Source organism: Nerophis lumbriciformis, linkage group LG02, assembly GCF_033978685.3.
Source record: "Nerophis lumbriciformis linkage group LG02, RoL_Nlum_v2.1, whole genome shotgun sequence".
Lineage (NCBI taxonomy): Eukaryota > Metazoa > Chordata > Actinopteri > Syngnathiformes > Syngnathidae > Nerophis > Nerophis lumbriciformis.
In genome coordinates, this window is record NC_084549.2 from 67,839,015 (window position 1) to 67,860,608 (window position 21,594).

Genomic DNA, 21,594 nt, shown 5'->3' on the forward strand with positions numbered 1-21,594 from the left:
GCGTTTTTCGGTAAATGTTGACAGTCAGCCATCGTGTCACAAACGAGCTGAACATGATATATTTTATATTTATATGCTATACAGTAATAATACAAAACACCATATTTAAAAAACATGTTCGCATAATAGCAGTCATTTCCCAAGATGCACGGCGAATGGTCACGTGTCGACGTTGACCAATAGAATCGTTCTTTTGCGTTGCTCTTCTGCGATTGGCTGAATGAATTTTAAAAAAAGCACTTTGAACCGTCTGTTGACGTTTGGGCGCCAGGAAGGCTGAATTTGGAAAGTGCGGCGAGCAGAAAGCCAACTCCAAAAACAACCAAAAACTTCCTCGCAGAATCGGACACCGAAAAGCGAAACACATTCCGAGCAGAAGCGAGTAACTCGTAAAAGGCCCTCGGTAAGTTTTTAGAATTCCGGCCGATTAATGCGGTTATCGCTAGCGAAGATGCTAACGTGGAGACGGCGCCAGCTTGTAATGTGGCGTTAAAGTTGTCTTTGCTAACAAACTCTCTTAGGAAACCAAAATAAATTAGACAAAATGTATCAATTCAAAGCAGAAGGAGCCTTTGTAAGATATAGAAAACAATGGCTGTAGGAAGGTGAACAAAATCCTATGTATTTCTTTCCATCCATTCATTTCCTACCGCTTGTCCCTTTTGGGGTTGCGGGGGGTGCTGAAGCCTATCTCAGCTGCGTATTTCTTTCGTTTAGAAAAATCACAGGCTCAAAACAACACCATTGATCAACTGAATATAAACGATTTGGTTTGCAATGATGCAAAACAGATTGCAAATTATTGTTCTCAATTTTACAAAAAAATTATAAGATAGTCAACACTGTGGAAAGTGATGCTGTTTCGTTTATGGAGGCCTTAACTGAAACTAAATCAATCAGCACAGCTGACCAAGTATTCTGTGACCATCCAATTCAGGCCTAGGCAATTATTTTGACTCGGGGGGCCACATTTAGAGAAAAAAATGTGTCTGGGGCCGGTATATCTATTTTTAGGAACACTAATACAAAACCTCACAATAATGTCTGATTGAATGCTAAAAACGTTATGACAGACCGCCTTAAAAAACGGAATGGAATTCTAAATTGTTCTATGAACGATAAAACACTGAATATTGACAACATATGAACGTCACACCCTCTTTCGATCGACATATTTTACAATCAAGTGAAACGCAACAAAACAGTGAAATATGAAGAAAATAAACCCACCTACAATATGATATATCTATTTGCTGAATTTCCCCCAGGGGTCAATAAAGTACTTTCTATTATATTCTATATATCACTAAGCTTTAGAACTTTGTTGTGAAAATCTCCTTCCGCGTCTGTGGAAACGCTTCCCGCCCACACTGCTTGGTGCCTCGTCTGAGCTGCTGTGACGTAGACTACCATAGTAACTAATTAGATTACCATAGTCACTGGTAAATCATCCATAAACGCAGATTCCAACCATTGAAATACTTTGTGTAGTTCAAGACTTATGGTCATTTGAAAACACGACTGCACATTATAATGGCAGCTACACTTTCCATCTTAAAGATCTAAAAAAATTATTTGAGAATGTCCGGCGGGCCCCATTTGGCCCCCGGGCCTTAATTTGCCCAGGTCTGGTCCAATCTGTCTCAAGGAAGTAGTGGAATCAATTACTGGTAATAGTTAAAAAAAATAACAAATCTCCTGAATTCTATCAAATATTTTCAGAAGAGCTAGCTCCCTTCTTACTAGAAGTGTTTTGTGAAAGTATTGATACATGTGCCCTTCCTCCAACTTTAACACAAGGCCTCATTACCCTTATACCCAAACCAAACAAAGGTTTACTAATCACTGATAATTGGCGTCCAATTAGCCTTCTAAACAATGACTATAAGATTGTAGCTATTATTTTTTGCTAAACGTTTAAAATTGGTTCTGGATGACATCATTGATGAGACACATATCGAATAATATCAGGCTTGTACTTGGCATACTGGATTACCCAGAGGTCATCAATGATGAAGGGTTAGGGTTAGAGGTTAGGGTTAGGTGATGAAGGCTTCCTTCTTTTCCTGGACTTCTACAAAGCTTTTGACTCGATCGAACATGAATTTATCTTCAAGACACTTGACAAATTTGACTTCTGCAATTTTTTCCGCAATACAATCAAGACTTTGTACTGCAATGGTAATAGCTTGATTAAGCTAAAATCTGCTACATCTCCAAGATTCAAATTAAAACGTGGGATACGACGAGGATGTCCTATTTCTTCACATTTGTTTTTGTTAGCCACCCAATTGGTATCGGTTCATATATAAACTAGTGGTTTAAAGGGGATCTCTATATTAGACAGAGAAATAACTATCAGCCAACTGGCTGACGACACAATACTCTTTTGGAAGGACTCTTGCCTTGGATGTCATTCATGTTTTCTCTTTGACTTCTGGTCTCTGAATGTGAATAAGTGTGAGCTAATGGCTGTGAAGAGATGTCAAATTCCAGTTAAGGATATTATTAATTACCTAGGAATACTTATCACTAAAAATCAGAGTTCTAGATCGGTCTTGAACTTTACTCCAATTGTAGAAAAAAACTAAGAAAAGATTGAACCAATGGCTACAGAGAGATGTATCCTTAAAAGGCAGAACCTTGCTTTCCAAAGCAGAAGGTATCTCGCGGCTATTTCTTTAGGTGTTAACCCAAAAATATGTAAGACTATTGACAAAATACTTGTTGACTTTATTTGGAAAAACAAAATTCATTATATTAGGAAATCTGTTATAATGAACAATTACAATCAGGGTGGTCTAAACTTTCTGGATTTCTCTACACTAAACAACACCTTCAAGATGAATTGGATAAGACACTATTTTAAAGACCCTACCTTAATTTGGAACTTAATTTCTCATCATGTATTTTCTAACCCCGAAGGCCTAAAATTTTTGCTATTGTGTAACTACAACATTGATAGGATTCCTGTTGCTCTTTCAAACTTCCACAAACAAGCCCTTCTGGCATGCTCTCTTATATACGAGCACAATTTCTCACCTACGAAATATTTCATTATGTTACAAAAGGAAATCTCTTTTCCTCAACAATTGGTTCAAGAATGATATTATTTTAGTGAGTCAGCTTTTCAAGAAGGAAGGTAAACTTTTCAATTACCAAGAATTTCTCAACCATTTTAAGGTCCCTGTGACTCCCAAACAATTTGCCATTGTATTTGATGCCATTCCAACTGGTGTTGTTATGTTGTACAGGGTAGGGATGTCCCGATCCAGGTTTTTGCACTTCCGATCCGATACCGATATTGTTTTTGCATTTCCGATCCGATACCGATACTGACCGATACTGGCCTATCCGAGCATGTATTAATGTTTAAAGTTATTTAGCCTACTTAGTTGTCAGAATCATGTTGAAAAGGGTTTTAGTACTCTTGATAACAACTAGCCAGCTGAATTAGGGTAGTTTGAATAATACACAATGGTTGGTAACAAGAAACTGACCTGTTTATTCAAGGATAAACACAAAATAGACAAAATTATACATGACAAACAGAAATGGCATCATTGAACTAGGGCTGGGCGATATGGCCTTTTTTAAATATTGCGATATTTTAAGGCCATATTGCGATACACAATATATATCTCGATATTTTGCCTTAGCCTTGAATGAACACTTGATGCATATAATCACAACAGTATGATGATTCTATGTGTTTTGATTGATTGATTGAGACTTTTATTAGTAGGTTGCACAGTGAAGTACATATTCCGTACAATTGACCACTAAATGGTAACACCCCAATAAGTTTTTCAACTTGTTTAAGTCGGGGTCCACTTAAATTGATTCATGATACAGATATATATTAAGGCTGCAGCTAACGATTATTTTTCTATCGATTAATCTATAGATTATTTTTTTCGATTAATCGGTTAATCTATAGATTATTTTTTTTCCGATTAATCTATAGATTATTTTTCCTTTTACCGATTATTTTTTTAATTTAAAATGAAGATGAAAAAATAAATGTAGGCCAGTTTTTTCAAAAGGCATGGCTTTTATTTACAAAAAAAAGTATGGCCACTCAGTCAACATTGACAACAACATGACAAAATATTCTGTAACAATGTAAACATTTAACAAAATTAAAAGTAGCTTATTTGCTTTTAATGTGCAAATATAAAAGTAAACATCCAGTGCAAATCTTAATATTCTGCAATAGTATAAGCATTTCAAAAGTAAAAGTATTGCTTATTTTGCTTTAAAATGTGCAAAAATAAAGATAAACATCCAATTCAAAAAAGTGCAAAACGGAAATATTCTGTAACAGTGTAAACATTTCAACAAAAGTAAAAGTATTGCTTATTTGCTAAAATGTGCAAAAATAAAGATAAACATCCAATACAAAAAAGTGCAAAACGAAATATTCTGTAACAACAGTGTAAACATTTCAACAAAAGTAAAACTTTTGCTTATTTTGCTTAATAACACAACAATGATAGTATGATTAAAGTGAAAGTTAATTGTTCGTTTGTACATAGTATACGTAATTGTTAATGTTGTAAAAGGTATTTGCACAACTAATTAACGTTAGCGTTAAAGAGGAGCGCGTCTTTGTAAACACTGAACAGGCACGCCAAACGCTCCTCTCAGAGCGAAACGGTGCTTTAGTTTATGAATTTACAACGCAGATACAAATGACACATTCATGTTTTTGTGTAATGATGACAACGTATACTCACGCGGACGATTGACTAGTTGATGGTGATGGCAAGAACGCTGCCGTTGTGCTGCTATGATAGGCCATTTCCGCTCGACACAGTGTGCATACAACAACATTATTAGCAGAGGTGGGTAGAGTAGCCAGAAATTGTACTCAAGTAAGAGTACTGTTACTTTAGAGATTTATTACTCAAGTAAAAGTAAGGAGTAGTCACCCAAATATTTACTTGAATAAAAGTAAAAAGTATGTTGTGAAAAAACTACTCAAGTACTGAGTAACATACACACACATATCATATATATATATATATATATATATATATATATATATACATATATATATATATATATATATATATATATATATACACACACACACACACACACATATATATATATATATATATATATATATATATATATATACACATACATTGATATATACAGTATATAATTTATATTTATTTATTTTGCCGTTTTTGTTTACATGTTAAAGGTGTTTTAATAATTATACATGCATGTTTAACATATAGATTCCTTTCTTTCATGAAGACAAGAATATAAGTTGGTGTATTACCTGATTCTGATGACTTGCATTGATTGTAATCAGGAAGCAGTGCTGGTAACGTCCACGTTTTCAAATGGAGGAGAAAAAAAGTTCCTCCTTTCTGTCTAATACCACATGAAAGTGGTTGTTATTTGGCATCTTATTTGTCCACCTTCCATATTCGTTTTTATACCCTTTACAAGAAATACATTGGCGGCAAACTCCGTAGCTTGCTAGCTTGTTTGCGCTGGCTTTTGGAGACTCTTATTTTGAAAGCGCAGGCGCGATGGAGCGGGACTTTTATTGTGAAGACAGGAACTGTGCAGTCAGTCTTTACGGTTGAAATAAAAAAAAGGGTCTTTTTTCCTTCACACTTTTGATTGATTGATTGGAACTTTTATTAGTAGATTGCACAGTACAGTACATATTCCGTACAATTGACCACTAAATGGTAACACCCGAAGTTAGCTCGGAGCCAGTCAGGTCATGTGACCCCTGGCTCTGTTTGATTGGTCCAACGTCACCAGTGACTGCATCTGATTGGTGGAACGAAGTGAAACGTCACCAGCAAGGCAGGCACTTTGAAGGTCTGTCTGACAGACCAAAACAAACAAAGCGTGCATTAACAGATCGATAAAAATTAGTAGCGAGTAGCGAGCTGAATGTAGATAAAAGTAGCGGAGTAAAAGTAGCGTTTCTTCTTAGGCCGTTTATTGAAATACTCCCACACTTTTGACGACTTTTGGCGTGCTTTTTTCCCCTCGCTCGCACCGCTCGCATCGTCTGCTTTGCGCTCCGCCATGACGGTAGTGTGACGTAAATATGCGACGCGTCGACGAACAAAAACGTCCTCGCCGTATTTACGTAACCGATGACGTCGACTACGTCGACGCATCGTTTCAGCCCTAATATATATACTATCAGATATATACTATCATCATAATACAGTCATCACACAAGATAATCACATTGAATTATTTACATTTATAATCCAGGGTGTGGAGTGGGGCGCCGGATGTAAGTGTCAAAAAGACAGCCAAAAGAGTTTGATATGAGAATAAATCTAAAGTTAAAATATAGGGTAGAAATGCACCCATTTGCAGGAAATGTAGTCTTGATTTTCAAATTTTTCTTTCAAGGCTTGCATGTCTACATTAAAACATTCTTCTTCATACTGCATTAATATATGCTACTTTTAAACTTTCATGCAGAGAAGGAAATCACAACTAAAAAAATCACTAATTTTTTCATACGGTGTTGATGTGGAAATTTTTGCCTCGGCATTTTGATGGTGTCGGCGTGTAGCACCGAATGGAGATAAGCGTCTCGACAGACGTCACAATATTTGAACAATGATGACGAAAACTGTTTTCTCTGTCGTGTCCGTGTGTCGAAAATTGTTATGCGCTTATTTTTTTATTTGATTTTGTGCGTGGCATAGATTTGCTATGCGCAGAGGACGCTTAAACAGTGCGCAATTGCACAGGCGAGCACCTTAGAGGGAGCGTTGCTCGCACGGCTGCGCTAGCATCACAGCTAACGTTAGCCATGCTGCTACCTCTCTGCTCGGGGAGGACGTATACGTATGTGACGTATGACGTGACAGTATGTGACGTATGACGTGACAGTATGTGACGTGTGTAAGAAGGTGCGCTTGCTGTCTGTGAGAGGGAGACACAGGAAAGAGTGAGAAGAGCCTGTCGTGTAATGCCAGCAGCTAAAATCAACTGCGTGAGAATCCACAGACCTGTGGATGTGTTGAAGGTGTGCTGGAAAATGCGGAACGGAAATTACGGAGCAGCAGAAAAGTGGAATGTATTATTTAAATCGGTGCGTTGGAAAACACGGACCAGAGTTTTTTTTAACTGGATCTGGATCGGCATTTTCCCATGCTTTGCCGATACGCAATTCTTGGCAAATATCGGCAGCCGATCCGATCCAAATATTGGATCGGGACATCCCTAGTACAGGGCTTACTCATCTCTTCTTTCTGCTGTAAAAAATGTGAATGGTCCGCTTGACACTCCTGTGGGGAAACTTTGCTTTGATCAGAAAAATCCGCAGCTTATTCCAAAATGACTGTGTCTGTCTCCTTTGTAATTGCGCTCTGGAATAATGTTGTGAATGACATCTGCTGGGTCAAAACGTGGTCCCTTCCTAACAGGTATTTACTTACCAACAAAGTCAAAGAGATATCTTTTAAAATCATTCATGGTTATTACTGTGATGGTTAGATACAAGAAGGACATTGGTGTTACCTGCACCTTATGTAACATGCACCCAGAGACTGTTCACCACCTGTTTTGGACTTGTGAAAGCACTCCATCACTATGGCAGGGCATCTGTCGCTCATGACAAATTTGTGCTTTGTTTTAAAGATGTGCTATTTGGATTTACACTGTATGAAAATGAATTTTACTTTTGCAACCTCATTATACTATTGGCTAAGTTTTATATTCGTAAATGTAAGTTTCTCAATACCCGACCTGTTTTTTGTGCCTTTTAAAAAAGATTTAGAACTCTACGTTAAAACACTCTCTACCTCTAACAACCAAAAAGCTGTGAAAAAGATGATGCTGTGTTCCACATTTAAGTTATTTACTGAAATTGAGTGAGCCTATGGCTTTGCACTTTGTTATATATACCGTATTTTTCGGACTATAAGTCGCAGTTTTTTTCATAGTTTGGCCGTGGGTGCGACTTACACTCAGGAGCGACTTATGTGTGAAATTATTAACCGTAAAATATCAAATAATATTTTTTAGCTCATTCACGTAAGAGACTAGACCAGGGGTCGGCAACCCGCGGCTCTGGAGCCGCATGCGGCTCTTTGATCACTCTGATGCGGCTCAGCTGCATACTTGCCGACCCCCCGATTTTCCCGGGAGATTTCCGGATTTCAGTGCCTCTCGCAGAAATTGATATTCTCCGATTTTCACCCTAACAATAATAATAAGGGCGTGCTATGATGGTACAGTATTTAGCGCCCTACACAATCTGTACAAACAGCGTGCCAGCCCAGCCTTTTGTTGTATGCATCTTCTACTTGCAGACGCAAGTGACAGCAAGGCATACTTGGTCAACAGCCACACAGGTTACACTGACGGTGGCCATATAAAACAACTTTAAGACTCTTACTAATAATGCGCCACACTTTGAACCAAAACCAAACAAGAATGACAAACACATTTCGGGAGAACATCTGCACCTTAACACAACAGAACAAATACCCAGAATCCCATGCAGCCCTGACTCTTCCGGGCTACATTATACACCCCTGCTACCACCAAACCCCGCCCCGTCGGCTGAGGTGGGCAGGGTTTGGTAGCGGGGGTGTATAATGTAGCCCGGAAGAGTTAGGGCTGCATGGGATTCTGGGTATTTGTTCTGTTGTGTTTATGTTGTGTTACGGTGCAGATGTTCTCCCGAAATGTGTTTGTCATTCTTGTTTGGTGTGGGTTCACAGTGTGGCGCATTATTAGTAAGAGTGTTAAAGTTTTATATACCCTCAGTGTAACCTGTGTGGTTGTTGACCAAGTATGCCTTGCTGTCACTTAAGTGAGCAAGCAGAAGCCCCATAAAACGAGTGGCTGGGCCGGCACGCTGGTTGTAGTGGGCGCTAAATGCTGTACAATCACGGCACGTTCGAGAGAATAGTTGCTCAGAGATTCGTAGTCTGCCGGAAAAATCGGGAGGGTTGACAAGCATGACGCTGTCAAGCGCCATTCATATAAAACTCGCGGGCCGCACTAACATTCAATTTTCATATTAAAGTGTGGGCCGCGTGTGGACCCTTGGTTTATACATAGCACAAAGCAAAAAACTTTGTATGCAGTGTTATTTCATTTTAAATTTCAAAAGATTTTTGTGGCTCCCATTGTTTTCTTTAATTTGTGAAACTGGTCAAAATGGCTCTTTGAGTGGTAAAGGTTGCCGACCCCTGGACTAGACGTATAAGATTTCATGGGATTTAGCGATTAAGAGTGACAGATTATTTGGTAAACGTATAGCATGTTCTATATGTTATAGTTATTTGAATGACTCTTACCATAATATGTTACGTTAACATACCAGTTGCTTATTTATGCCTCATATAACGTACACTTATTCAGCCTGTTGTTCACTATTCTTTATTTATTTTGAATTGCCTTTCAAATGTCTATTCTTGGTGTTGGCTTTTAACAAATAAATTTCCCCCCAAAATGCGACTTATATACAGTATGTTTTTTCCTTCTTTATTATGCATTTTCGGCCGGTGCGACTTATACTCCAGCGCGACTTATACTCCGAAAAAATACGGTGTATATATATATTTTCTATTTTAGTTACTTTGAATTTACAACCCCCTGGCGCTGTTTTGTACTGTTTTTGTACTTACTTTGATTATTACTTCTCAACTGTTTGTAAATGTTGAAATTTATAAATGAAGGTTTATATATATATAAAAAAATAATAATAACAAACTCTTGCTTTCTGCAGTCATGGCTTCACACAACCTGAGTGGAGTCAAGCGAGAAGAAAAGGGGAGAAACATTCAAGTGGTCGTCAGATGCAGGTACGAAATGTGATTTTTGTCTATTGAACGGCCGATACCGTTTATTAGTAGTCAATCAATCAAAGTTTATTTGTATAGCCCTAAATCACGAGCGTCTCAAAGGGCTGCACAAGCCACAACGACATCCTCGGCTCAGATCCCACATCAGGGCAAAGGAAAAACTCAACCCAGTGGGCTACAATGAGAAACCTTGGTGGGGACCTCTCCCCCCTGGTGACCGGTGGTGGAATGGACGTCGAGTTGATCTACAATAGTTAATAGTGTGAGAGTCCAGTCCACAGTGGGGCCAGCCAGAGATCATCTTGAGTGGAGACAAGTCAGCAGCGCAGAGACGTCCCCAACTGATGCACAGATGAGTGGTCCACCCCGAGTCCCGACTTTGAACAGCTAGCGCGTCATCTCTGGTCACCTAATCTGTGCCCCACCCTCTCCTAGAGCAGAAAAGAGACGGCAGATCAACTGGTCTAAAAGGGGGGTCTATTAAAAGCTAGAGTAAACAAATGAGTTTTAAGATGGGACTTAAATGCTTCGCAAAGGAGGCCGATAACAGATATTAATTTGCTTTACTTATATAAGCTCATATTTGTCATTTGAAAAAGTTTGGATGTTTGGCAGAGATATATTTTCTTCATGTCCATTAGAAATGTCCGATAATGGCTTTTTTGCCGATATTGTCCAACTCTTAATTTCCGATACCGATATATACAGTCGTGGAATTAACACATTATAATACCTAATTTTGTTGTGATGCATTAAACAATGTAACAAGGTTTTCCAAAATAAGAGAACAACTTCAACTCCAGTTATGGAAAAAAGTGCCAACATGGCACTGCCATATTTATTATTGAAGTCACAAAGTGCATTATTTTTTTTAATATGCCTCAAAACAGCAGCTTGGAATTTGGGACATGCTCTCCCTGAGATTATCCTGATACCCACTACAACTATGGGAAATACTATACTTTGACTTTCACAAAGTGCATTATTTAAACATTTTTTTAAACATGCCTCAAAACAACAGCTACAAAAACCATGAAGGCACACAGCTTCAGTCCAGAGTATACTAGAGCATACTTGCCAACCTTGAGACCTCCGAATTCAGGAGATGGGGGTGGGGGGGTTGGTGGTAGCGGGGGTGTATATTGTAGCGTCCCGGAAGAGTTAGTGCTGCAAGGGGTTCTGGGTATTTGTTCTGTTGTGTTTATGTTGTGTTACGGTGCGGATGTTCTCTCGAAATGTGTTTGTCATTCTTGTTTGGTGTGGGTTCACAGTGTGGCGCATATTTGTAACAGTGTTAAAGTTGTTTATACGGCCATCCTCAGTGTGACCTGTATGGCTGTTGACCAAGTATGTCTTGCAGTCACTTACCTGTGTGTACAGAAGTCAAATACAACATGTGACTGGGCTGGCACGCTGTCTGTTCAGGATGTAGAGGGCGCTAAAGGCAGTGACATCACGGCACGCCCTTAATATTGTTGTTTGGGTGAAGACATTCGAGAGAATGAAATTCGGGAGTCTCCCGGAAAAATCAGGAGGGTTGGCAAGTATGACGCTGTCAAACGCCAGTCATATAAAACTTGCGGGCCGCACTAACATTAAATTTTCATATTAAGGTGCGGGCCGCAAAATACCGTCTCGCGGGCCGCGTGTCTGAGACCCCTTTTTTAAATAGACCCCCTTTTTAGACCAGTTGATCTGCCGTTTCTTTTCTTTTCTGCCCCCCTCTCCCTTGTGGAAGGGGGGGCACAGGTCCGGTGGTCATGGATGAAGTGCTGGCTGTCCAGAGTCGGGACCCGGTGTGGACCGCTCGCCTTTGCATCTGTTGGGGACATCTCTGCGCTGCTGGCCCCACTATGGACTGGACTCTCACTATTATGTTAGATCCACTATGGACTGGACTTTCACAATATTATGCTAGACCCACTCGACGTCCATTGCATCCCACATCTGCGGTCCTCTCCAAGGTTTCTCATAGTCATTCACATTCACGTCCCACTGGGTTGTGAGTTTTTCCTTGCCCTTATGTGGGCTCTGAACCGAGGATGTCGTTGTGGCTTGTGCAGCCCTTTGAGACACTTGTGATTTAGGGCTATATAAATAAACATTGATTGATTTGAGGCTCTTTTCACTGGATTGCTTGAAATGCTGCCTGTAAGCTAACAAGTACCACATTTCCCCGTCAGACCGTTCAACACGATGGAGCGCAAGTCCCACAGCGTTGTTGACTGCGACCCAAACAGGAAGGAAGTCACCATGAAGACGGGGGCCGCTGCGGACAAGGCGTCCCGGAAGACGTACACCTTTGATATGGTGGGTGATCTTCCACCTTGTGTCCGTGCGGTTGTGTGACGGACTCTTACCCCCGCCCGGCTGGTTCTGGTCTCGCAGGTGTTCGGACCCGCCGCCAAGCAGATCGACGTGTACCGCAGCGTGGTGTGCCCCATCCTGGATGAGGTCATCATGGGCTACAACTGCACCGTGTTTGCGTGAGTGTCCGCGCCGTGGCCGCGGGATTGTACCTGCCGGCTACGCCTGGCGTTCACTGCCTTGTCTTGCAGCTACGGTCAGACGGGAACGGGGAAGACCTTCACGATGGAGGGAGAGAGGAGTCCGGACGAGGAGTTCACGTGGGAGGAGGCAAGTTGAAGTCCCCTCTGACGGGTGGACCTCCTGTCCGCCAAGTGACCGCTCTCCTCTCGTTGCTCTTCCAGGACCCTCTCGCCGGCATCATCCCTAGAACTCTCCACCAGATCTTTGAGAAGCTGTCTGAGAACGGCACGGAGTTCTCCGTCAAAGTGTCTCTGCTGGAGATCTACAACGAGGAGCTCTTTGACCTCCTCAGTCCCACCGAGGACGTCAACGAGAGGCTGCAGCTCTTTGACGACCCGCGAAACAAGGTCCGAGCGCCAGACGGCCCGGTGCTAACATGAGCATGTTAACACTTTGCTATTGTGCTTGGTAGCGCGGCGTGGTGGTCAAAGGTCTGGAGGAGGTGACGGTTCACAACAAAGATGAAGTGTATCTGATCCTGGAGAGAGGAGCCGCCAAGAGGAGGACCGCCTCCACTCTCATGAACGCATACTCCAGGTATCCCCGGCCAACGCCTGGCTTCATCCAGAACGTCCCAAGTTTGCTAACTGACCGACTGCCGTTTGTGTTTCGCCAGTCGCTCCCACTCGGTGTTCTCCGTCACCATCCACATGAAAGAGATGACGCTGGACGGCGAGGAGCTGGTAAAGATCGGAAAGCTCAACCTGGTGAGGAATCGTTCCCCAACAAAAGCCCGTGGGAGTCATTTGTCTCTGAGAGCAACTATCGTGCCCTCGTCCAGGTGGACCTGGCTGGCAGCGAGAACATCGGACGCTCCGGTGCGGTGGACAAACGGGCCAGAGAGGCGGGAAACATCAACCAGTCTCTTCTGACGCTGGGCCGCGTCATCACCGCCCTGGTGGAGAAACGCCCGCACGTCCCGTACAGGTCTGCAAACACAAACACACACATGTTGACTTTAGAGCTTCTCTTAGCTGGTGACCATTTATTAAGGATGACACCGTTTCCGTTCAGTTGACCTAACACGGTGTGGAGCAATGTTCCTCTAAGGTCAGTTGCGCACTGCTCCCAGGTCCTACGCGCGAAGAAAATTAGGCAGCGCAAAAGATCCAACCTAAACTCTAAACAAAACTAGCGCTTTTTGCGTTACGTTTAGGTCCTAAACGTCTGTCAAAGTGTCCCAACTTGTTGGATTATATTCTCAGCCATCTTCTTTTCAGGTGGCATGCATGATTTATGATCTACAATAAATTTTCAGGAAGCGGGGAAGCAGCAGACCACTCGTTGATGTCAACATAGGCACACACGGAAGTGATTATGTCGCCGCTATAAATAATTAGTCTGCGTTAGCACTTATAATAACAAAATCACTAATACTTGTTAATATTCAAATCACGAAATGCAAGGCGTTGAGGGGATCTGGTTTGGTGGCTGCAGGATTAGGTCTCTGCTTTTTGCAGATGTGGTGGTCCTGATGGCTTCATCTGGCCAGGATCTTCAGCTCTCACTGGATCGGTTCGCAGCTGAGTGTGATGCGACTGGGATGAGAATCAGCACCTCCAAGTCCGAGTCCATGGTTCTCGCCCGGAAAAGGGTGGAGTGCCATCTCCGGGTTGGGGAGGAGATCTTTCCCCAAGTGGAGGAGTTCAAGTACCTCGGAGTCTTGTTCACGAGTGAGGGAAGAGTGGATCGTGAGATCGACAGGCGGATCGGTGCGGCGTCTTCAGTAATGCGGACGCTGTATCGATCCGTTGTGGTGAAGAAGGAGCTGAGCCGGAAGGCAAAGCTCTCAATTTACCGGTTTATCTACGTTCCCATCCTCACCTATGGTCATGAGCTTTGGGTTATGACCGAAAGGACAAGATCACGGGTACAAGCGGCCGAAATGAGTTTCCTCCGCCGGGTGGCGGGGCTCTCCCTTAGAGATAGGACACGTTGGGAAGACTATGTCTCCCGGCTGGCCTGGGAACGCCTCGGGGTCCCACAGGAAGAGCTGGACGAAGTGGCTGGGGAGAGGGAAGTCTGGGCTTCCCTGCTTAGGCTGCTGCCCCCGCGACCCGACCTCGGATAAGCCGAAGAAGATGAATGGATGGATGGATGGAAATGGAAATGGATTATTGCTGGCGCTTTTTGAACAGTGGAGCTGCCATTGGCTTTTATTTAATGATAATAATAGATTTTATTTGTAAAAAGCACTTTACATTGAGTAAACAACCTCAAAGTGCTACAGTGTATTAAAAAGATAAAAATAAAAAAAAATAAAAACTAGAACAGCCTAATAGCTAGAACTGGTATGCATATATCTTTTTAAAAAAAGGCTTTTTTTAAAAGAAGGGTTTTTAAGCCTTTTTCAAAAGTATCCACAGTCTGTGGTGCCCTCAGGTGGTCAGGGAGAGCGTTCCACAGACTGGGAGCGGCCGAGCAGAAAGCCCGGTCTCCCATTGTTCGTAGCTTTGTCCTCGGAGGTTGGAGGAGGTTAGTCTGTCCGGAGCGGAGGTGTCGTGTGGAGGATTTGGGGGTGAGTAGTTCTTTGAAGTAGAGGGGCTGGGGCATTTCCATGGAGGCACTGGTGGGTTAGTAGGGAGACTTTGTATTCAATCCTGAGTGGAACAGGAAGCCAGTGAAGGGATTTGAGAATTGGTGTGATATGGTCATATTTCCGCACTCTCATTTACTATTTACGTTTATTTAATATTTAGAATGCATTAAAAGAAATCCATCCGTCACGTCTTTCATAATTGTGAACGATGTGCAACATTCCAAAAACAGTGCAATTCCCTTCAATACCCCGAATACAGACATTCGGGAACGTGTTGGCATATTAGCTACTGCTAATGACGCCAGCTTGATTACATAACAATATACTAATAAGCATGAAAACACTCCTTCGGACATCACACATGGGACGGTTTAGTCAGTAAGAATTGTTTTAGTTATATTGTAAAACTTACAAACGTTGCTTGGAGTGATGAAGGATCCTTTCGGGTAGAAACGCTATGGACGGGCTGACTCTCGGTTTAACCTCTTAGGCCCCAGCTGTTTGTTTACATGCTTTTTTTTTCTTTTTCTCTTTGCTATTTGGGCTTATTGGACCCTAATTAGAATAAAAAACTAAGAACCATCTTTTTATATGATGTATTTAGTCCATAAGTAACAAACGTGTACTTCATGTTTAGCGACATGCTAATTCTTATTTTTACACTTTTTTCCCCCCAAATTCCATTGTATGTTATACTCTTCTGACACCACCAGATGGCAGTATAAGTGTCCACATAAGAGCCATTAGACCCCAATTCAGTAGTGTACACAATTTTGAAAATAAGAGCTAAAAGGTGCTGTCCACGCATGTGGCCGCTAAGGCCTTTAGAGGTTAAGGCACGAAACAGAAAATACATATCACAAAAACTAAAACACACTTTCAGTGTTATATGAAAACAATTTGTTGAATACAAAACTTTAAGGCTTTTAGCAAAAAAATTAAAAATAAATCCACAAATTAGCTGCACCGTTGTATAAGCCGCAGGGTTCAAAGCGTAGGAATATATAGAGCATATAGTCCGAAAAACATGGTACGTGGTTTTTACACTCCAGTTATTATAAAATGTTTTAATAAAAGCTGTGACATGATCCAGGGTGCACACAATGCACGTCAGAGTTAACTTTGTTACAAACAAGGTCTCACCTTAACCCTTCGTTTACGGCCATCTGGTCCTGCCGCAGAGAGTCCAAGCTGACCAGAATCCTGCAGGACTCCCTGGGAGGACGCACAAAGACCTCCATCATTGCCACCGTGTCCCCCTCCTCCAGCAACCTCGAGGTAATTTTTGTCTTTCCCCCTGGTGACAAAGACACACAGCTAACGTGTGTGTGTTATGTGTGTGTGTGTGTGGTGCAGGAGACTCTGAGCACGTTGGAGTACGCCAGCAGAGCGAAAAACATCATGAACAAGCCCGAAGTCAACCAGAAGCTCACCAAGAGGACGCTCATCAAGGTAGTCAAGCTCCGCCCCCGTGGGAGTCTTCAGCATGGATGATGATGATGATTGTGTGGATGTCATCAGGAATACACGGAGGAGATCGAGCGCCTCAAGCGTGACCTGGCCGCCACTCGGGAAAAAAATGGCGTCTATCTGTCCACTGAGAACTATACGTATGTGCGGGCGTGACAGTGTGTGTGTGCGTGCGTGTGTGTCAATAAAAGTGGGGCGTTTCTTTCAGGTGCATGATGGGACAGATCAACACCCAGGAGGGACAAGCATTGGAGTACACCGAGCGCATCGCTGCCATGGAGGTGGAGCTTAAGAAGGTAGATGAAAGCAGCTCCACCAGAGAGGAAATGTGTGCTACTTCCTGTCCGCGTGGACTCTTCGCCGTCCGTGTGTTGCCCTGACGTTGACGGAGATGCGTGTGCTGCGTCCGCAGGTGACCGACTTGTTCATGGAAGGCAAAAGCCAACTGGAGCACTGCGCCGCCGAACTGGACGACAAGCAGCAGAGGTTAAAAAAAAACACAAATAAAAAACGCGTCCTCGCTGTGACGTCGTCGTCCTCACGTGTCTTCTACGTGCGTGTCTTTTGGCGTGCAGGCTGGACCACACTAGCAGAGACCTGCAGCAGACCAAAGACCAGCTGGCTCAGGAGGAGTTCATCAGCACGGAGCTGCACTCGACCCAGGAGAACCTCTACAACACCGCCACGCAGGTCCCGCCTCTCGCACCTCGCTAGAAATGATTTGACACGCTCATTTAGCTCAGGTGTCCAAATTGTTTACAGGCAATGCAAAAGCACTTTCATTCTTTTCAACTTTTTCGTGATGACATATGCAACAACTAATTATGGGCCTGCAGCTATGTTTGTGCAGCATGAAATATGTTAAAACTCATTATGGGCCTGCTGCTATGTCTGTGCAGCATGAAATATGTTAAAACTCATTATGGGCCTGCTGCTATGTCTGTGCAGCCGGTGAATGGGTTATTTTTTCCCAGCATGCCATAAATATATCCCAGACTAATTATGGGCCTGCTGTATGAAATATGCTACAACTAATTATGGGCCTGCTGCTATGCCTGTGCAGCATGAAATGTGTTCAAACTAATTATAGGCCTGCTGCTATGCCTGTGCAGCATGAAATGGGTTCAAACTCATTATGGGCCTGCTGCTATGTCTGCAGCATGAAATATGTTAAAACTAATCATGGGCCTGCAGCTATGCATGTGCAGCATGAAATATGCTACAACTAATTATGGGCCTGCTGCATGTAATATGCTACAACTAATTATGGGCCTGCTGTATGAAATATGCTACAACTAATTATGGGCCTGCTGCTATGTCTGTGCAGAATGAAATATGCTACAACTAATTATGGGCCTGCTGCGTGTAATATTCTATGACTAATTTTGGGCCTGCTTGCATAAAAATATGCTACAACTAATTATGGGCCTGCTGCTATGCCTGTGCATCATGAAATGTGTTGAAACTAATTATGGGCCTGCTGCTATGCCTGTGCAGCATGACATGTGTTGAAACTAATTATAGGCCAGCTGCTATGTCTGTGCAGCATGAAATGTGTTAAAATTAATTATGGGCCTGTGCAGCCGGTGAATGGGTTCTTTTTTCCCCAGCAGGCCACAAATATATCCCAGACATGGTGTAGGAACATTATACAACTGCCTTGCCACTTGTAATATTTCCTCTTATCCAGTCACCAACGCTTTAAGTAGCATTTTAGCTCATTTTGTATCTTTAAACCTTAAAATCATGGATTTTGATACTTGGCACAATCTTAGAAGTATGTTAACTTTTTTTGTATTAGCATGCTAAATGTTTCATGCTAGCTAAACATGCTACACTACACACCGTAGGAGGATGCAATAAGCCATGCTAAATGCTAAGCTAAAAAACATTTATCACATTTTTCTAAAACTTTATTTACTCTGCAAATTACATGTATAATATTAACTGGTTTCCTTTTGTAATACATTAGAGTGGTACTTGAATTTTTGTTGTAAAAGGTCAGGTTTTTTTTTTTTTACCCCCCAAAAATCTACTTTATTATTATCGATACCCGAAGATTGGATGTTTTAGTGGAATTTCTTGGAATTAGAGCGAGGTTTAAAATAAAATCTGATACAAGCGGTCTGCTCTGCTCCTGCTAATGTTTCCTCTTGCTATCTTACAAATTGTCTCCTTTTGAGAGCCTTTTAAGAGTTTTTGTACTTCAAATCACTAACAGTGAACACATCCATCCATTTTCTACCGCTTGTCCCTTACAGGGTCGCGGGGGGGTGCTAAAGAAATGGAATATGTTTGTACAACTAACATGAGATACACAGTAACTCCAACTAGGGCTGGGCGACATGGCCTTTTTTTAATATCTCGATATTTTTAGGCCATATGGCGATACACGATATATATCTCGATATTTTGCCTTAACCTTGAATGAGCACCTGATACATATAATCACAGCAGTATGATGATTCTATGTGTCTACATTAAAACATTCTTGTTCATACTGCATTAATATATGCTACTTTTAAACTTTCATGCAGAGAGGGAAATCACAACTAAGTCAATTTAGCAAAAGTGTATTTATTAAACAGTTATTAAGCAGTGGCACAAACATTCATGTCATTTCCAAAACCGAAAGTGCAAGATTTTCAGAGACATTTTAAAACAAGCTATTAGTGCACTTTTGTGCATGATGTCACTAAGATGACAAATCAAAACAACACTAAATTAAAGTGCACTTTTTGTACAGAACGCCACTACAATAGTTTAAAACATGATGTCACACAAGATATTTCAATAAATGTCAAATAAAAATGAGCTGCATAATAGGAAATCAAGTAGTGTTCGTCCTTCGCTATGTGGTAGGTTACTGCGGACTTTTTGATTGATTGAAACTTTTAGTAGTACCGTATTTTCCGCACCATAAGCCGCCCTGGGTTATAAGCCGCGCCTTCAATGAACGGCATATTTCAAAACTTTGTCCACCTATAAGCCGCCCCGTGTTATAAGCCGCATCTAACTGCGCTAAAGGAATGTCAAAAAAACAGTCAGGTCAGTCAAACTTTAATAATATATTAAAAACCAGCGTGATGTGGGCGCGCATGGAGTCGTATATCAACATGGACGGAGCTGCGTGAAAAAAGCCACCCGGCCTCTTCGCGTAAACTTACCTTAACCACTCGCTCATCTTTTCTTCATCCATCCATCCCTTCGAGTTAGCTTTTATGATGACGCCGGCTGGAAAGGTCTCTTTTGGCAAGGTCTTCCTTTTGAATATCACCATGGGTGGAAGTTTCTGGCCATTAGCATGGCAAGCTAGAACCACAGTGAAGGATGACTTCTCATTCCCTGTGGTGCGAATATTCACCGTACGTGCTCCCGTTGTATCCACAGTGCGGTTCACAGGAATATCAAAAGTCAGTGGAACCTCGTCCATGTTGATAATGTTCTCTGGCCGGATCTTTTTTTCAGCTATCTTGTTTTTACAATATGCACGGAAAGTAGCCAGCTTTTCTTGAAAGTCTTCAGGCAGTTGCTGTGAAATAGTAGTCCGTGTGCGGATGGAGAGATTGCGTCTTTTCATGAACCGGAAACCTGTCGCTTAGTAGGAGCCATTTTGTGGTCTTTACAGATGTAAACACACAAAGGAAATGAAACGTAATATCCGCGCGCTTCTTCTTCTTCTATGGGGGCGGGTGGTTGCTTACAGTAGAAGAAGAAGCGCTTCCTGTTCTATGGGGGCGGGTGCTTACCTTGGCGGTTGCTTGCGTAGAAGAAGAAGCACTTCCTCTTCTACGGGGAAAAAAGATGGCGGCTGTTTACCGTAGTTGCGAGACCGAAACTTTATGAAAATGAATCTTAATATTAATCCATATATAAAGCGCACCGGGTTATAAGCCGCACTGTCAGCTTTTGAGTAAATTTGTGGTTTTTAGGTGCGGCTAATAGTGCGGAAAATACGGTAGATTGCACAGTTCAGTACATATTCTGTACAATTGACCACTAAATGGTAAAACCCGAATAAGTTTTTCAACTTGTTTAAGTCGGGGTCCACGTAATTACGTGTTCCACGACATTATCTCCTTTTGTTGACTCTTTTTTTCATACGGTGTTGATCTGGAAATGTTTGCCTCGGCATTTTGATGGTGTGGGCGTGTGGCACCGAACGGAGATGTTGACATGCGGAGTAAGCACTCTTCATTCTCTGGCAGGTGACTTTTCAAATGATGCTACATATTAGCAGTAATGCTACTTTTTGTAGAAACGCTTTTGCCCCACACTTGACAAACTACGGTTGTCTGTTCGACATATTCCCACTTAAAGCCAAACCACCGCCAGACAATGGACCCCATGCTGTTTTTCTTGAGAATTAATTCTTCCTTCATTTGTTACCAGGTTCGCACCTTCTTTCTCTCGTATTACCACTCGCATCACAGCTAACGTTATCCATGCCGCTACCTCTCTGCTGCGCGAGGGCGTATACGTATGTCGTCACAGTATGTGACGTATGTAAGAATGTGCGCTTGCTGTCTGTGAGAAGGAGAGACAAGACAGAGTGGGAAGAGCCTGTAGTGTAATGCCAGCAGCTAAAAGCAACTGCGTGAGAGCGTATACTCGAATATCACGATATAGTAATTTTCTATATCGCACAGAGACAAACCCGCGATATATCGCCCAGCCCTAACTCCAACACGTGAGAAATTAATTGAAACAAATGTGCTAGCTCGATGCTAATTTACATTGCATATGCCATATACATGCTACTGAATGGCACTCCAACTCTGGTAATAAAAACTACAAATAGGATGCACGTAACAATCAAACGGCTGATGTGTAATAAGTACAAACCTTACAGTATAAACACTTTGTAGGACTCCACAAAAGACGAGACTGGCACATTCAACTTAAGGGCAAAGACTACTTCCTGACTACAACAACAAACTGAAATGAATGCATACTTGCAGATGATATTTAGAAGTGTAAGAAAAGTAAATAATATAATATTAAGAAGTCCTTAACAGACTCACATATCAATTAATACATAATATCATATTTCACTCTACTAAAGTTCAAAGTAGGATTTATTCTTGTTATGTTGAACAGCTGCTGAGTACAGTGGACATCAGCACCGGCGACGTCTCGGGTCTGCACGCCAAGCTGGACAGGAAGAAAGCGGTAAGATCGCCGTCAGACTTTTATAGCACAAACCTATTCACA

The 21,594-nt window shown here is 42.0% G+C and overlaps 1 protein-coding gene across 1 annotated transcript in view; it reads left to right on the forward strand.

The window, feature by feature from the left end:
* Window positions 1-226: 226 nt before the first annotated feature.
* The window catches only part of kif11 (kinesin family member 11), a 35,368-nt gene continuing 14,000 nt past the window's right edge, over window positions 227-21,594 (forward strand). The window contains exons 1-16 of the mRNA XM_061967716.1: window positions 227-403; window positions 9,746-9,821; window positions 12,005-12,131; window positions 12,210-12,307; window positions 12,380-12,458; window positions 12,533-12,718; window positions 12,784-12,908; window positions 12,988-13,078; window positions 13,153-13,298; window positions 16,092-16,188; window positions 16,267-16,362; window positions 16,432-16,520; window positions 16,589-16,676; window positions 16,793-16,866; window positions 16,956-17,070; window positions 21,481-21,552. Coding sequence (XP_061823700.1) covers window positions 9,748-9,821; window positions 12,005-12,131; window positions 12,210-12,307; window positions 12,380-12,458; window positions 12,533-12,718; window positions 12,784-12,908; window positions 12,988-13,078; window positions 13,153-13,298; window positions 16,092-16,188; window positions 16,267-16,362; window positions 16,432-16,520; window positions 16,589-16,676; window positions 16,793-16,866; window positions 16,956-17,070; window positions 21,481-21,552 — 1,557 coding nt within the window. The 5' untranslated portion in view covers window positions 227-403; window positions 9,746-9,747. The remainder of the gene's footprint in view (window positions 404-9,745; window positions 9,822-12,004; window positions 12,132-12,209; window positions 12,308-12,379; window positions 12,459-12,532; window positions 12,719-12,783; window positions 12,909-12,987; window positions 13,079-13,152; window positions 13,299-16,091; window positions 16,189-16,266; window positions 16,363-16,431; window positions 16,521-16,588; window positions 16,677-16,792; window positions 16,867-16,955; window positions 17,071-21,480; window positions 21,553-21,594) is intronic.